Source organism: Homalodisca vitripennis, chromosome 5, assembly GCF_021130785.1.
Source record: "Homalodisca vitripennis isolate AUS2020 chromosome 5, UT_GWSS_2.1, whole genome shotgun sequence".
Classification (NCBI taxonomy): domain Eukaryota; kingdom Metazoa; phylum Arthropoda; class Insecta; order Hemiptera; family Cicadellidae; genus Homalodisca; species Homalodisca vitripennis.
Window position 1 is genome coordinate 61,811,660 of NC_060211.1, and position 19,142 is coordinate 61,830,801.

Here is a 19,142-nt window from a genome sequence, read left to right on the forward strand (position 1 = left end):
GATTTGCATCATCAATGAAATTAATTTTAATTATATAGAATAAAACCTCAAATGAAATTTAAAGTCTATAGGTCAGTTTGTTCTCAAGATATTGTTCAGACAGATAGCTCATTGAATCATAGGCTTTGCTAAGGCTCAACCGAAAAGAGCAGAACTTTCATAGGAAACAGAGTAATATAGGGTTAGACACAAATAGGGTTTTCACTTAGTGCCTAAAACTAATGAAGAATCAAATTACAATACAAATAACCAACTTGACGCAACTAAAAGTAGGCCTACGCCTAACTTGGGTGATGTTTCTTTATATCATTTGAACATTCAGTCTGTTAAAAATAAATTGCTTGAATTGGAGCTCTTTCTGCAGAATATTTCAATGTGACATTCTTTGCCTAAACGAACATTGGTGCTCACAGGAAGAGTTAAATTTTTATGTTCCTTCAGGATACAAGTTGATTACAAGTTATACCAGATCTTTCATGAAACATGGTGGAGTATCCATTTATGTGGCAACTAACTTTACTTTTGATTTTCTTTGCATTAATGTCAAGGAGTTATGTGAGGAGCAACAATTTGAAGCTGCGGCGGTGGCATTCCCAGACCTTAATCTGATTGTGGTTGCAGTGTACCGTGCCCCCAAACTCTGACATAAATATTTTTACTGACAAACTTGAAAAAATGTATTTTATTTATTAATAAGTCTTATAAGTACAAAAACAGCAAAGTTGTTATTGCTGGAGACATTAATATTGACCCTAGGAATAGTGATCTTAAGATTAGAGGTTTCTTAGATAGGCTAAGGTCTTATGACTTTTTTTGTTTAAATTTTGAGCCTACCAGACATAACTCTTGTTTGGACAATATAATTACTAATTTTCACTATGAAAGATGTAGACTGTAAGGTAACACAGCCTCATCTATCAGATCATTTTGGGATTAATATTAAGTATTTAAGCCTAATACTAGGCATCATGGTGGTACTGGTACTGACAGTGCAAAGGGACTGAATAGTGAGAATAAATCTTTTAGGCTACTGAATGATTCCACTGTAAATAGTTTTTTAGGGTCATGCTCAATAATATTAATTGGTTAGATTTGCTATTGCCTTACAATTTGGTTGAAGATGCATTTGATTGTTTCATGGAAACTTTAAAAATACTATTTTGATATTTGCTGTCCAATTAAAAACTGATGTACCCGGTAACTGGAGTAATGTCTCATAGTATAGATAAGAAATGGTATACTGTTGAGTTGAAAAATATTAGATCAATAATGTTAATATATTACAATAAGTCCCTTGTTAATCCTAACTACAAAATCAGTTACTTGAGGTATAAAGCAAATTTACAGGTCTCAAGTTAAGATAGCAAAAAAAACAGGCAAATGAAAACTATATTATGAATGCTACAAATAAATGTAAAGCAGCTTGGCATATCATTAACTCTGAGTGTGGAAGGCTGTCTAATTCAACAAATAAGTATGATAGGCCTATACCTATTTCTGTCAATGCTTTGAATACTCATTTTTATAAATGTAGGAAGTAGGCCTAATGTTAACAGTACTATAAGTCATGATAATGTCTCTGATCCTATTGATATATTATTGTCAACATGGAGTGCACCTTCTCCAAATGTTTTTTAAATGGAAAGAAGTTACTGTAGATCATGTAAATAAAATTGTAAATAGTTTTAAGTAATTCTAAAAGCTCAGGATGTCTATGGCATGTTCTAAATTTTGTTCTAAAAAAGATTGTTACTAGCATAGTAGATCCTCTAACTTTCCTGATTAATTGGGTTCTACATGAATGTACCTACCCTAAGTGTTTAAAAATAACAGTTACAGTACCAGTTTTATAAGAAAGGTGATAGGCAGGATGCCAATAGCTATCGACCTATTTCGCTCATTCCTGTAATATCTAAGGTGATTGAAAGTGCAATAAAAAAGTCAACTAGAATGTTATTTTGAAGCCAACAAAATGTTATCCCCATCTCAATATGGGTTTAGGAAAAACCTTTCTACTATTAAGGCTGTGGAAGATGTTGTATCCACATGTAATGAGTGGTTTTGAGGGCCAAAAAAGAAACATCTGCTGTGCTATTAGACCTAAGTAAAAGCTTTTGATGTTGTTCCTCATAATGTTCTTATTAAAAAACTACAATCTTATAACATTAAGGGAAAAGAATTATTGTTAATGGAGACATATCTGACTGATAGATATCAATTTGTAAAAATTTCTGAAGAAAAATCTGATGTTTTAAGAGTTTTAAGTGGGGGTACCTCAGGGCTCTGTCCTAGGCCCTTTTCTGTTTGTGATATTTGTCAATGATCTACCTGCTTTTATCCCTGATAAATGTATTTTATATGCAGATGGACACGACACTGTTAACTTCAAGCGCTAATTCTGAAAACTAACTGTATTGTTAAAAACTATATGGTTGAGAGATCTAATCTATGGTTCTGTGCCCAATCAATTGTCTGTAAATAGTAGTAAAACAGAGGAAATTGTATTTAGTTTATGTAACTTAGATGATAAGACTGTGAAATTGTTAGGAATTACATTAGACTGTAAATTGGGCTGGCATCATCACACAAGTAACTTGTGTACTCGCGTTATCTAGAGTAGTTTTTCCTACTAAGTAAGCTAAAACAGTACACAAATGACAGTTTAGTCATAAATGCATTACTATGCCTTTTTCCACTCGCACATATTGTATGGCCTAATCCTGTGGGGAAACGCCCCTGGTGCAAAGGAGGTTTTTTAAATGGCAAAAGCGAGCAATCAGATGTGTTTCAGGTATTGGCTTTCTGGATAGCTGTAGATCACATTTTTACAGAGCTAGGCATACTTACTGTTCCCTCAATGTATATTCTCCAATGTCTGATCTATGTTAAAGAACATTTGGATGAATATAACCTAAGAGGTAGTTGCCATGAGCATAACACACTAGAAATAAGGGCCTAATTGATTGTAAATATGTTAGACTAAGTAAAACACAACACAGTTATGGTTACATTGGGGTCAAACTGTTTAAGAAGTTTACCATTAGCTGCTAAGAATGTTTACTGTACATAATTTTAAAAACGTTTTACAAAATTGGTTAAAAAATTAAAGCCTTTTATTGTGTTGAGGACTGGGAAACTGCTGACATGAGTGACCTTAAGTTTTAACAATACATAGCCTACCATTCTAGTCTAATATTTTTATATGTTTTATGTTGTAGGCCTTTATATTTATTATTTTTAGCATAGAGTAAATTTTATGTTCCTATTTGACAATGTCTATTACAATGTTGTATGTTGTTTAATGACATAAAGAATTGATTGATTGATTGATTGATTGAAATATACTAGATACAAGTAAGCCCTTTTTATGCAAAGTCGATAATGATAAACTCTATCTTCACAATAAATTTCATTGCTATTGGCAGAATTAGGTGTAGATTAAAATTAAGTAACCAATTAATGTCCATGAATGGTTAACAAGATAGATGATAAACATTGAAACGGTTTGAGCTAATGTTTAATCTGTACCTCAGTATAAATCTGTTTCACCAAACAGATAAATATGACAGGGACTTGGATACAAATTTAATAAAATTTGAAGATAGCCTAATAAAACAATTCATTTTAAGCCTAAATTATTAATATTTTTATATTGATACATTACAAAAATGCTAATAGTTTGATAAACATGTATAATTTTACAGTTTGCTAAGCAAATTATAAAGGTTAAGTAGTATAAAAAATGAATTTTACATTATTAGAAGTTAGAACTTGGAAAATGGATACATTAATAGATAAGTAATTGTTACATCATAAACCTTATAATCCAATTTTTTTGGGTTGATATATTAAACAGACAAAACAAACAAACATTTTGAGCATAATCAAAGATATCATTTAATTTATGTATAACATGAACGACATATTTAGTCTGTATCCCACACGAAATTCCCAAAGTTAGTTAGTAGTTACCAACATTCTGTCCCAAACGCTCATCAAAAACTCAGCTGTACAAACACAATATGATAGTAAATCACCTTAAGAGCCAGTTCCTTGTCTATGTCCTGTGATGAGGCCTGCAACAGTTGTGCTCCGTTCTTACCCCAGCGCTTGTACTCCACCACACAGTCGAGTCCCATCTCTGTGAGCCATTCACACACCTGGTCACAGCTCCATTCACTAAATGGCTGCTCTGGCCTACAAAATGAACCATACTTATGGAAACATATATAATTCAAGGCTAGATAGTCTTTTCTTCTAGGACTAATTAATAAAGACATAGAATAAATGTTAAAAACTGTAATGCAATGAAAAATTTTACAATTCTAAGTACTACAACTTCGACCCATCTTGTATAGTATACATTTGTAACATTAATGCCACAATTAGCACATGAATTTTATTCTCAATCAGTCCTTTGGAGCATGTTTTAATGATATGCCAAAGATCCTCACACTATCCAGTCACTTATATTTAACATCGTGTTTGAGCTGTATCATAGTAGTAGGTATTTCAAATGCCACTGATAAAAATTCTTCTTTACCCTAACATGGCCACACATTCTGTCTCTACAGGGGCTAAGGGAATTTCAAGAGATATTAGTTACCAATTAATTTCACTACAGCATAATATCCTAATTCTATCAAAATTGATTTAGACATGTAATTACTGTTGAGTATAATTACTATAGAAGTTCATGTGGTCATTCACATAACCTACTGAGCTTCTAAAGGCAAACCAAATCACAGAATATCACATAAAATATTTCACAAAATCGGATAAAATATTAATGTTTGTAGAACATCGATAACTTGGTCACTGGTAACATGGGTTCTACTTTTACTCTCTTCTAGAGAAATCATGTTCATCAGATACACCTCCAAAATTCTCCTCAAGTGTGGTTAAATACACATGTGCTTCATCTTCTGTAAAATGTGCTTTCAGAGTGTGCTGGCAAAAGCATTATTTACACCCAGAAGTAAGATTACAGGGATCTTGATTTGCTCTTATGTGTTTCCTGTAGTTTCTCAAACAACACCCATCACTAAAGCACTGACAACTGGTTCTCTTTGTTGGAAACTGTATTGAGACCCACTGAGACTGTCAAGTCTTTCTGTTTCTTCTTGCACAGTCTAGGAAATATTGTATTTAGCAGTGTCTTAAAAACTGACTAAACACAAAGACCTGTGCAAAGATGATATAATACCACATTTTCCTATCTTGTAGAAAATATTAGATTTACCTCACTATTCATTCTTTTGTAAAACTTAATGAGTTAAATTTTATAGTGAACAGGACTCTGTAATGCTCACATTCATAAACATTTTTTTGCCCAACAAAATTTGTGATCACAAACTACTCTTAGATCCTTAATTGCCTACTTGATGTGTTGAGGAGAAGAAGACCAGCCTAGTCTTGCCCCCGCTGTTGCCCTGACACCTCCACGTCGGAATTCTACATCACTCGGCAAGTCGTCCAGGTTACCTGACCCACTTCTCTTCATTCTGTGTACATAGCATAGAATAGAATATATTTATTGTGTTGACTATATATATATACATATATATATATATATATTGTCAATCCATTGTGTTACATTGGATTATAATAGTCAATAACACCAATTTTTTTAAAGTATTTATCTTAAAAACTAAATCCATTCACTTGACTTTCCATACAGCTGCACGCAGGCACACACATACAAAGAAACAAAATTTACAGTACATACACAGCTGATTGTATCAAATGTGGTCAGCCCTGTATAGCTATATAAGAATGATTTTTTTTTAGTTTTAAAATTTAAAAGAAATCAATGATTTAATCCTGTTTTCTAATTCCTTGATTCCACTCATTTCCTGCTGATATGAACTTGATGAATTTAAAAAGTATTACTTATAGATTAAAAGATTACTGTAAAAAACAATTTTTAACTAACACATTCTGATATTTTAAACTTATTTAAATTCTGAATAAATAGTATTAATAATAAGACATGAAAATAAAGACTGCGTATTTATGTTCATGTGACTTGAGTTACTCTGGAAGTTTTGAGATTTATGAAAGGTTTTTGTGCTAGATTTACCAAACGTTAGATGTAATCAAAGTAATCCTCTTCAGTGTTAGTGTTCACTTTTGAAGTCAAATTTAGTACTTATTGAAAGCACCCAGCCACTCAATTTTGGAAATGGAGTCAAAATATTTATGAATCTTGTTCAGTTTCTAATGAAAAGCAATTAATGCACAAATTTTTCTTCAGATTGCATAACCAGAAGTAGCACACAGTGAGATTGGGTGTATAAAAGGGCTGCTCCATCGTTGTGACGCATTTTTGGTCAGCAACTCATACAAGGTGTGTCCAAAAAGTATCCGACTTTGACGTCTGGCTTGAACTGACGTTACTCAGCAGCAACGGCAATCTGGTCCCCTTCAAAGTACACCCCTCCACAAGCCACTACCTTATTGAAACGCTCCTCCCACTTCCGGAAACACTCCTTACATTCATTTTGCAGAATGGCTAACAGGTCCATCGTCGCATTTTGTTTTATTTGTTCAACATCGTCAAATCTTTTTCCTTTCAAAGGAATTTTTAATTTCGGAAATAGCCAGAAGTCACAAGGAGCTATGTCAGGACTGTAGGGAGGTTGTCGTAGTTGGTTGATGTCGTGTTTGACCAAAAAACGCTGAATAAGATTTGAGGAATGGGCTGGCGTGTTGTCATGGTGCAGGATCCAGTCACGGCTTGTCCACAGTTTAGATCGTTTCCTTCGCACTGCATCTCGTAGCTGCCTTAGGACCTCAAGATAATACTCCTTATTCACTGTCTGGCCTCTTGGAGCATATTCGTGATGAACAACGCCGTCCTGGTAAAAAAAAAACTACCGAGGAACAAATTTTGCCGACACACAGTTCATTTTTAAATCTTTGTGTAAAATGTTACAAACTGACAATTTTGGTATTCCTAAATCTTCTTCCAGCTCTCAGAAAGTCAATCGACGGTTTTCATTAATTGCTGCACGAACACGTTCAACATTTTCAGCGTTTCTGGCCGTTGAAGGCCTGCCAGATCGGTCATCACTCTCCACTGATATGTGGCCATTTTTAAACCGCCTAAGCCACTCTTTTATTTGTGTATCACCCATAGACACGTCACCATAAACTTTCCGTATCATAGTAATCGTCTCTGATGCTGAATGGCCAAGTTTTTGGCAAAATTTAATGCAAATGCGCTGCTCAACACGTTCAGTCATATTGAAATGCGACGCACACACACGGCAGTACTGTACGGAGCAGAGCGCTGTGACTCACTAAGTGACCGGATCGTATTCAATGCCTAATATGGGAAGGAGTAGTCTCGCCCCTCCCCTCCAATAACCGGTACGAGCCGGTCAGTTTCGCCGCGGCCGCCAACTGGTCGGCGGTCGGATACTTTTTGGTCAGACCTCGCAAGTCCTTGCATCAGTATCAAAAGAGGCATTGTCATGGTGCAAAATTGAACCTTAAATGTTCAAGTCCTGAAGAACTTCTGGCAACCATTGCCATATACCAACTTGCTGTGACAGTTATTTGTCCCTCCAACTTTTGTAGCCTTCACCAGTTCCATACTTCTGGAGAAAACAGCATACATTACTTTCTTCACCAATTGTTGTTTCTTGACCATTGTGGGCTGTCTTATAAAACCTATACGCGGCTCTCTCTTAAGTTGAAACGTTATTAAATTGTATGTACGTCTTATCACCAGTGAAAATTTTGGAAATAATCCGATGACCACTATTATTAAGTAGCTGCAGAGTCTGCTGGCCGATTATCACATGCTCAGATCTTTGTTCATCTATAAAATCATGAAGTACCTATTGAAAAAAAGTTTTTCTGTCTTTTAAAATGTCATGCAACATTATTTTCGCACTGCTGTGGATCTAATTCCTAAGGAAGCTTCAACCATTAATAAGTGTCTGTCCCCTTGAATCATAGCGTGCACTTCATCAACGTTCTCTTGAGTGACAGTGAAATGTGGCCTTCCTGAAAATTCATTATCTTGAAGCAAATTACGACACCTTAGAAATTTTGAATATCACCTAAAAACAGTAGTACGGGATGGTGCTTCAGAACCAAACAAAATTTTGAGATGATTGAAGCACTCCTCTACAGAAAACCGAATTCAAAATCATAGCCCGAAAATGCTCTCCACAGTCACACCAGTGAATCACTCCATGACTTCACCAAATTGATCTTTTCAAACAGACAAGATTAGTAAACTGTTGCTGTCACAGATGAACTCAAGATGCTGCCCTGATAGGTGCTCAAACAATCAGTTAAGAATGATTAGAGTATTGTAGTATGCACTGTCTGCTGTTATTTCAAAACTTTCACAATGACCCTTGTAAGCAAGGAAACTTATAAAATTAAAAAAAAGACATGGCAAAATAATTTTTTTCGATTATTTCTTTCCTAGAAATAATAATTTTTTAATTTTATTGTTAGAAGAAACATTAATGGTAGTACACAAAAATAAATTGTGTGATTTTGGGAAAAAGGGCATATGTTTGGGAGTTGAACATTTGAAAGAAATACTATTGTTATAAAGGAATGTTTAAATTTTATTTGTCGCCATTCATTTATTTTAATGAATGTGCTTGCAAACTTAAAGTTCAGGAAACAAAGCAACTTAGAAAGATGTTCAAAATGTTAACAAGATATTCTCTACAATGTTTGTATATAGTTCAACAAGCAGTTCTATTCTAATGGTAATAACTCACTTGTTGAATATTTTCTTGATACCCCTGGACTTGTTGGTCTGCAGGGAGGGGGAGGGAGAGGGCTGTGGTGTGTAGCTGCGTCCGTCTGTGTCCGACACAGAGTCTGTGATCACTATGGTCTCAGTTTCAGCTGTTATAAACATCTTACATTAGCATTAACAAATAAACTCACTTTAAAATGTATATCTGGCTTAATTTACAATTTAATAAAAAATATGTTATATGATATAACAACAAATATGGTCAAATAAAACAAATGACAGCAAACAAACAAAATTAATTAAATTTCTTATTTGTGCACATAAAATCTAGAATACTATAAGTAAACTTATTACAATACTGTACAGTTTAAAAAGTATTAACTCTTTGGTACTACTCTAGAACTGAAATAGTTTTATTTTAATGTGATTGGCAATTTAAAGCAGTGTAATTCTATAATTATCAATTTTAACATCATTCTGGTATAAAAGAGTCAGCTACAAAATAATACTATTTTAAAATCAGCACTAAGCTAATTCGTCACATTGTAGATCCGTTGAAGAATTTTCATCTGATTTAATGCTGATTTTAATTTAGTACTAATGTTTAAACAAACAGTAGCATTTACCAAACCACTGACTTTAGTAAAGTATCAACCCATTTAATCAACATTCTTTATTAGGAAATCATTTATATTGTCAGATGTATTTGTAAAGATGCTTTCATTTGATTGACTGCTTTCTGATAGAAAACCTCTTCTGTAAAAAATTTATAAGATTTATAATTTTTTAATCAATTCTAAATTTATCACAATTTATGACAGCTAGATATCACAATATTGACTACTCAGGTATTTTGTTCTCTCTGGACAAGAAGCACAGAAACTGCACTTAATCCTATACCTATGCACTGTTTCAAGAGTGACAGGATATTCTGGATGGTTAAGGTTGAGGGTAGTAATCACCCTCTGTAGAAATCCATGATGAAGGATTTTGGACATTAAAAACATTTTGGACATGTCATGTCTGGAAGAATGGGAGGCCAACTTTGTACTGCTTCTCCAGTCAAAGCAGGCATCAAGGGGTGACATGCCCTTATGTTTAGGCTAGTAACTGGCTTTAACACTTAGGGAGCCCCACCAACCCCAACAGCCATCTCCCAAAGTAGACTAGACCTATTGATCTACTCTTGGACCCCGATATCTTGAGATTTGGGGTTGGTGATGAGTTGCTCCCCAGATTTAAATGACACATCATTTGTGTTGGACAAACAGAGTAGGTTTAATTGGAAGGTGTCTGTGACCCACACATCATTGTCTAGCTTTTAATGGCCATATGAGGCTTGCAGCATCGTTCAGCACTGGATACAGCAGCAGCTATAGTTCTGCAGGGCACATGATGCGACCCTATGAACTGTGATGCATCTTGGGATCACAGGGTGGAAGGATATATGAAATGTAGTTCAGCACTGGACATCAAAATGCTAACCTTTTTTTCTTTTCATGCATATTCTTGTTGGAGGTTGTTGACATGAAAACAAAATGATCATAATACCGGTCTGAGATTCCAAGGGAAAAGTAGAGTCTACTCTGGTTGTTTAGCTATAAAATTTGGACTAGCTTCCAGTTCAAACATGTCCGTTTAATTATGGTGTCCTATAGCTGTTAACAACTTCTCCTGAACAGTGTAAATAATTGTTCACCACTCTGATAAATTAAATCATTCTGTGCCCAAGCAGTCTGTTTCTCAGCTCCTTCAGAGTGGGACAAATGCTGTGTGGTTATGGATAATCACTACATAAGCTTTGAAACCTGCAAAGCATCAATTAGAAAAAATGGTCAAAATCAGAGAGAGGACGTCTAGTTCACCATAGTGCAGAGTGTTGTGGAAAAATATAAGTGTTCTTTAGCAGTGACAACCATTGCCAAACTGCAGCATTACATGGTGATCAAACATGTCAGGTTTCTCAACATTACTTTACCAATTACAAAGCTTTGAGAAAAACAGGAAGCAGAAGCAATTTTAAACTTTTTACAGCTTTAACATTATTTTCAAAATTACCTGTCCCCTCAGTATAAGTTAGGGACAATAGGAAACAACTAAATAATTATATACATAAATCTAGGGGAGACTAATTAAAATTCACAAACCAAGAAAGAAACATATTTTTTGACTAAATTATCTAAAAAGGTGGGCAGTGTCTTAATTCTTAGTTTTAGCTATTTACTTTTGTAATCAAGAATAAACATCTGCTGTTTTATAGGGTGGTCAGAACATGACATTTTCTTTTATACATACTTGATACTTGATACTTGTATTCTTCGTCAATGGACGGATTTCCCGTATAGACTGCGTCAAAAGTAAAAATGTTCATGTCAAATAGTTATAAAATTTACAATATTTACATATTTACATTTGTGGCGGTGGGTCACCCAAACAGTGGCTTTTCTTCCAGCTCCTTTAAGGAATAAAGCGGCCTCCTTATGAGCTCTTCATGCAAGGCTGTCTTGAACTTGGTATGCTCAAGATGTCTCACACTTATCGGTAGCAAGTTAAACAGCTTTTGACCATACCTAGGGAAAACTCCTTAGTGTACCGGAGAGTCGGCATCGTGCGATGTTTAAGTCCCGGGCTCTGCGAGTGTCATAGCCGTGGATGTCGCTTCTGGAGGGAATACTGAAAGACTGCTCCCGTACCTGCAAGATGGAGTTGTAGACGTACTGGCTGTAGACTGTAAGGATATTCAGGCGGATGAAAATTGGCCGGCAGTGCTCCAAGTATCCTGAAGAGGTTATAATTCTTACAGCTTTCTTTTGCAGCTTCAGCACGTCTTCACAGGCTCCAGAATGACCCCATAGTATCAGTCCATAGATAATGTGGCTTTGGAAGAGTGCATGATATGCTGTTTGTAAATAGGGTTCCGTTACCTGGTTCCTTAATTTCCTGAGGAGGCAGAGCACTCTGGAGAGTTTGACACAGACCTGAGAAACATGTGCCGTCCACGTCATTCTTCGGTCCAGATAAAAACCGAGCAATTTTACGTTATCATTGGTTTGGGAGCCTATGTCTCTCTTGAGTGTGCATATCAGGTGCTGGGTTTTGTCTGGGTTTAACTGCAAATGGTTGACTTCAAACCATTGTTTTGCCCTGTCCAGTAACATTATTGCATCCTGCCTCACTCTGTTTAAATCTTTCCCTCTTGTTGTTAAGGTTGAGTCATCTGCGAATAGGAGAGAGCGACCCTCGAGTTCCAGGTCATTGACCAGTATGAGGAAGAGTAAGGGCCCCAGAACAGAACCCTGAGGCACTCTGTGCTTGACCAGCAAGATCCCCGACTGCGCACCCTCCAGAAAGACGGCCTGTTTCCTGTTTAGCAGATACGATGCTAATGTCTTGTGGACCGTAGAACCTATTCCATAGTGAGACAACTTCTGGAGCAGTAGTTGGTGTGATACGCAGTCGAACGCCCTGCTGAGATCGCAGAGTGTAAGCGCCATTGATTCACCCTCCTCAAATGCCTTGGTTATTTGTTCAACTAGTGATAATATTGCCGTAGTAGTGGAGCGGCATCTCCTAAAACCATGCTGCCCCACCATGAACAGGTTGTTTTCTTCAAAGTATTTCACTAGCTGAATTTTCATGACACTTTCCATGACTTTGGCCAATACCGGGATTATCGATATCGGACGGTAATTTGCCAGTTCTTGATGGTCGCCCTTCTTGTAGATGGGGATCGTTCTAGATATTTTCATGTAGTCAGGAAAAACACCAAATCTTAGGCAGCAATTTATGGCTTTGCATAGAGGGTCAGCTATAGCGTCGATGACGGACTTCAAGACTTCACCCGACATGCCGTAACTTCATTCTATGAGTAGTTTTAATTTACAGTATTGATAAATACTTCTACCTAAATAAAATAATAATTTTATTTGAGAAAAGATAATTTTTAACCCCTAGAAATTAACCTTTCATCAGATTGTAACCAATTCCCGGAGGGATTGATTTAGATATCCTCAAAAAATAAAAGCTTGAGGAAAAGCTATTTATTTTAACTTTTATATAAGAAAAGTCACATTTCTGTAAGATTATACAGATTAAATACTTAAAAGTAAAACAGTAAAAGCAGCGAGCGAGGACAGGAGGCAACATGCTTGTGGGGCTCCGGACTACACCCATGCTGGTGATATGGCACAGTGTGGTGTGGCGTGCTGCGGTAGGGGGAGGAGGGTGTTACTTGTGGTGCTAATCATAACGGGGGGACATGAGTGGCAGGCAGACGAGTTGTGCAGATGTTCTAGTAAACTGAGAATTTCATAGGAAGTGAAATTAATTCATTATACACAACAGCCACAGTTGGTTAAAAATAACAGGTGATTAAATTTTGTGCTGGATTGAAATTGTGCTCTTAGTGAGATGTAAGACTTTTGTTCACTAACTTGTACAAAATAGTATAAAATTAAATTGATTAATCTTGTTCAGGTGTGTAAACATTATAAAAATAAATAATAATTTAGTATGTATTTTGCAAATGGTTTGATTGTCAATTAAATTTGGATATGTAAAATAAAATTACAAGCGTTATTTTTAATTATTTTGTTTGAACAATTCATTACTTCCTAAGGTTTTTATGTTACTTTTGAGAGCTTCAAGATATTTTGTAGTCATAAAGAAATATTTTTAATTCAAATTTTATGAAATCTGTGTTATTATTGAAATATAAAATAATTTTTTCCTCTCATTAATGTGTTTGTATGACAAGAGGACGGTGACAAGCGAGCAGACAGAGCACAAGCGTGAGTGCGCCGGTCACCTAAGTTGGGCACTGAAGAGCTCCTATCACCCGCCGCCCTCAAAAACACCAGACTCCTACCAAAAGCCACCCCTTTCCTGGGTGTGTCTAGGGCGGGGGTTGTGGTGGAGAGCCCCACCTGGCGGGGCAGACTGCTATACTGTAGATCTCCAGCACGCTTGTAGCCAGCCAAGGGACTCTGCAACAATAGGTATAATAAGACCAAGAAACAAACAACTGAAAAAGTCTTCATCAGGAATTATATGTATCATCAAAAATACTTCAAATTAAAAAATGTAACATAAAATTGATTGATAATAGTTTTGAATGGTATATTTTGGAGTTCTGTTGTACCTTTTATATTTATATTATGAGAATACGCAAATTTATATAATAAAAAATTGATATTTTACTTGCAAAACTACAGTAAATTTTATTCCAAACATTATTTAGGATTTATATTTCTACATTTTTCAGTAACCAAGTTTATATTAGGTTTGTTCTAGATGTTAAGTGTTTCTGATTGAAAATGATTGTATTATAAAAAACAGAGTCAGTAGACAATACTCACAAAGATCGTTACACCATAAGAATATTGCAGATGTTTTGTATTACATTTTTAGTTAATTTGTATGTATGTGCAATTTAAACTATTTTTTATTTGTTGTTGTTTGATAATAAATAACATGCAACAAAGATAGATGAAAATAACATTATTATACATGTTTATGTTATAATAGTTATAGTGCATTAGTTGTAAATTAATCTTTATTGAAATTAAATTGCAGTATTGTTATCCATATAAATTTAATTAATATTAATTAATAAAATTAATACCATTTGGTATGTATTTGGTCTTCCTAATCAAATGTTAATTTATTTATTTTGATACACATGACAGAAATGGTCAAATACAAAATCTATTATACAGTGCATAAAACAAAAAATGTACAAATTTCAAGTGACTAAGCAAAACATATTTCATAACACAAAATTCCTAAATTCATAAAAAATAAAAAGGATTGTGAGAATAAATTATAAACATAAACAAATTTATATTGAACGGAATAACATTTATGAAGTTGATAGTAAAATATTAGTATGAGAAAAATGGAATTTAAACTGAAGTAATATAACTAAAATGAATTCAGTTAAACATTTTAAATTTCCAAACAAAGAAAGTGGTACAACACCACAATGAGACATCCAGCTGCGTCTGGTTAGTATCGCATCTTCCAATCTACATTGGCAGACTCAATTAAACACTTTTAGTACTTTGCCATTCTCTTGTGTTTCAGCTCTGTTGTTTTCTACTTTGGACCATCACAGTATAGATAAGCACTCTTTGGCTTAGTACATAATAGGTACTACATAGATTCCTTCCTAGGTTGTCCCAACACAGAGTGAGAAAATAAAGCACAAAATTAGTAAGGACCTACAACATTGTGTTTATGTTCATAAAATGTAACAAGAGGAAAAGAAACAACATTATTAATATATACATTCTAATTTTTGTAAACCATGACACACATTAAACTATATATGAAATAGTTAATTTCACGTATTAACTGTTTGCACATGAACTGTCTGGCTTTTCAACATAAATATGACATATCGTAAGTATACCTACATAAGAGGTATGTTCAAAAAGTAACTGGAATTTTCATTTTTTGAAAAATTTGTCCACATTAATGTTGTTATCTTCAAAATAATCCCAATTACACATTATGTACTTGCGCTAGTGCTTTTTTCAATTCTTGAAACACTACTCAAACTTGATTTAAATTATGCACTTTTAATGTCATATATTATGCTTGTAAAGTGACAGCTTAAAAAAGTATACAATAAAAAAATCACACGGAGCCATGTCTGGAGAATATGGAGATTGGGGCATCGTTACAGTAATGTTTTTGGTAAATAATTCACAAACTAGCAATAAAGTGTGAGCAGGTGCATTGTCATGGTGCAAAAGCCATAAACTGTTCATTATTACTGTTTACTAATATCAATTATTTGAGCAGCATGTTAAGAAACAAAAATATCTAATGGACAACAATGACACTTATTTATCTGTATAGCATATAGGTTGCAGTAAGCTAATGTAACAACCTGCTGGTGTTGTAGGCTGATGTCGTCATGGTGTTCTGTCACTTTCCTTGGACTGGCACAGTTGTTGGTGATTGGACTGGGTGACGGGGATACTCCTCTTACTGGAATCTGAGACACCATGTTGTTTTATCATTTGCCCTATATTTTGTATAGAATATTCATTTAAAGTTTTGTCACCAGGAAATTAATTATTACAATCACAACAAGCATTATTCGAAAATTTACAGTCAAATCTTACAAAAGCATGCTGTATGCTTAAGACTATTGCGAATAAATAAAACAAAAATACATATGAAATGTTTATATTAATTCAGGAATGTTAATTGTAGCTATGTGAAAAATATTTGTTTGAGTACATTTTGAAAATCTTACACAGTTACTCAATGTTAGAAGTCTTAATGTATTAAAAAGGAAAGAAAACAAAGATCCCTTTAGTTCTGAATGATGAAATGATCTGCACCAAAGTATACAAATTTTCCAAACTCGCAAAAGAAAATACAGAAGTGAAGACACCATTAAGAAGGAAATATGAAGTTGCAGAGGGCACATAAGAACAATGTTAATATAATGAGGTGCTTAAGAGGGTATTGACAGTGCTTAACCTCAAGTGAGAATCAATGGTGAAGTGTTCTATCTGTAACACATCTTTCTTTCTCTGCAGCCCTGCCTGCTCTCTGGTACAGTTCAGTTGACTTTCACATTGTTAACTGAACACTGTCCCTTTTGGTAAAATGTACAACCTTCTTACTTATATACTGCACATGCAATTAAATTAGAATTAAAAAGTAATAATAAAGTTACTTTATTTAATAGTACAGATCTTCGTAAATGAGACACCTGATGTCTTTAAATAAATTCCACACATTCTGTTATTGTCTTTTTTTATCCAAAATTATTACATTATGTTACAAAAAGTTTTTTTGTTCTTCAAAATTAAATTCAGTCACTCAAAAAACTAAAATAACAATCACCTGGTTCTTTAACACTTTTAATAATTTGAATATAAAAATAAAAAAAATTTTAATTTGTCCATTAAAACTTGAAAAAACATATTAAACTTGAAAATTAAATATCTTTGACAACTTTTGTTTAAAATAAAATTGTTATGTACACTTCTACTCTCATTAACACTAAAAAAGACCTTATTATTCTAAGTTCTTATCATATATATAATTTTACAATTTATTAGTACAGGAATTATTAAAAATCACTTTCATAAAACGTCTATATAATGATACTCAAGACACTTAGCAGATTTCAGAATTGATTGCCACCAGATATTATACTAAGTCGTAATAATTCAAAACTTTAACATTTACTTTGAGCCTTTTCACCGTAAAAAATGTATCTCGGTAAAATATTTGGCTGTTACAGCGGACGAGGTCCCATGACCTGTTTGTCCATCTGCCTGCACTAAATTCACAAGATCTGTTCAATTCCTTCTAAAGAAAGTCTAACATACTTTCCCTTTAAATAACACTTTCTTGTAATACTTTACTTTGACCTACTTTCAGTAAAAAAGAACCTACTCCTCCGTCATTATGGCTACCAATTGCGAAACCAGTGCAATAACATACATAGTTTTGTTTAACTTAGCAAAGCCAAATATACATCCTAGAATGATGGGGACACCTACTCCCATATCACCTAAAGCAAATTAATGGTGAATGATGGTATGCTACTATGTGCTTTAGGACTAGGTGCTGAGTGATGAACCCCAATTTCTTTAGGTGGTGTGTGACTGTGCAAGTTTTAGTAGCATAACTCATAGTCGCTTTGTATTTGTTTAAATAAATTCTTAGTGGAGAACGAGCGATTGGATCTTGTCCCTCACCCCTCTCATGACGACTTGCTATCACTGTCATGCACGGTGAGCAGTCGACAGCACAAGGTGAGAGGACACAAGTGAGACAATCTGTGATACTTTACACAAGGAAAGCACAAGCTTGTGGTATAGTGTGAGGCAGTTGGTGATTAAATCGGCAGTTGGAGTAGAAAAATGAGGTACATAGAATTTGTACGATGTTGTTGGTGAAACCAATAGTTCTACACATAATCCAGTTTAATCACCATTTCCTTTGTGTAATTTCAGTGTACTTTAAAATTTTTATATAAAGCGTTAGTAGTTTTATCACCATTGGAATATAAAATCTGTAATGTTTTGCATTCCAATTTTAACATAAAGGATTTATTTTCTTTAGAGATTAGTCATTTAAAAATATCATCTCATAAAGACATTAAAAAATTTGTATTGAAACTTATTCTTGGCTTATTGTGGTCATACAAATATTGACATCATTATATTTGACATCATTGTAATTATAAGGTAATTTATAGTTACATTTGTGATATAAATGGAGCTGTACAATGACAATAGTTTTACAGGATGAACATATAGCTATAAAGGAAATAGACAAAACAATTACAATAATTTTAACACTCACTGCCGCCTCCTAATTTTAACAACTTACTAAAACAACTAACAACTTACTGCCGCTCATTTAAATGATTTTTAGATAAATATAAATGTTTAACCAATTACAAGGCGTGTTCAGAAAGTAAGTACCATAAAAAAAGTACAACAAATTTTTTTCAACATAATTTTATTTGTACATGAAAGTCCAAACTTGAAACTATTTTTCCACTGATGTTTAAACACTTGTCGTAGCAGGTGATCAATTTCTCTATATCCTCTTCGTAGAAGGTTCCCGCCAATGATTGTAGCCACGACTCCACAAGAGTTTTCACTTCATCGTCGGTTTCAAAGCGTTGGCCGCCTAGCTTGCGCTTCATGTGCAGGAACATGTGGTAGTCAGACGGTGCCAAGACCGGGCTTTAGGGCGGGTGATCGAGCTGCTCCCAACAAAATTGTGGAACCAATGTTTGAGTGTCACCAGCGGTATGGGGCCGAGCATTGTCATGGAGCAACAACTGAGCATTTCTCTCCGTTTGTTTTGAAATGCCCGCCTTAGTTTTCTTAAGGCTTCGCAATACCTTGCGCATTAATGATTTCACCTCTTGGGAAAAAATCAATCAGACCAACACTTTTCCAATCATGTGCAAAAGACAGTGCACATGATTTTTTTTCAGACATTGTCGTCTTGAACTTTTGTTTCTTCGGGGATTGCGCGTGTCGCCACTCCATTGACTGCTGTTTGGATTCCGGTGTGACATGACAGACCCAAGTTTCATCATCTGTCACAATTTTGTTAAAAAAAAACTTTACCATCACTGTACCGTGTGAGAAAAGTTAAAGCAGTTCCAAGTCTCTTGGTTTCGTGCACGTCATTGAGCATTTTTGGAACTCATCGGGAACACAGCTTGCGTTTACTTAAGCGCTCTGTAACAATTTCGTAAAAAGAGTGTGTGAAATTTGTTTGAAATTGTCAGATGGCGTTGTCATAGTGAAACGTCTCTTCTCTTAACTGCCCTTACCAGATCATCTGTGATGAGATAAGACCGACCCCTCCGATTCTCATCATGCACATTTGTTCGACTGCCATTGAATATTCT

At 34.6% G+C, this 19,142-nt stretch overlaps 1 protein-coding gene across 10 annotated transcripts in view; it reads right to left on the reverse strand.

The window, feature by feature from the left end:
* LOC124362289 (liprin-beta-1-like) overlaps positions 1–19,142 on the reverse strand; it is a 168,207-nt gene that overhangs the window by 19,343 nt on the left and 129,722 nt on the right. For 9 of the 10 annotated variants that reach the window (XM_046816661.1, XM_046816659.1, XM_046816660.1 and 6 more), the window contains 5 exons: positions 15,630–15,737; positions 13,542–13,719; positions 8,754–8,883; positions 5,382–5,504; positions 4,038–4,197 (listed from right to left, as the gene is read on the reverse strand). In XM_046816661.1, coding sequence (XP_046672617.1) covers positions 4,038–4,197; positions 5,382–5,504; positions 8,754–8,883; positions 13,542–13,719; positions 15,630–15,737 — 699 coding nt within the window. The remainder of the gene's footprint in view (positions 1–4,037; positions 4,198–5,381; positions 5,505–8,753; positions 8,884–13,541; positions 13,720–15,629; positions 15,738–19,142) is intronic. The other variant, XM_046816657.1, reaches the window with a different exon arrangement.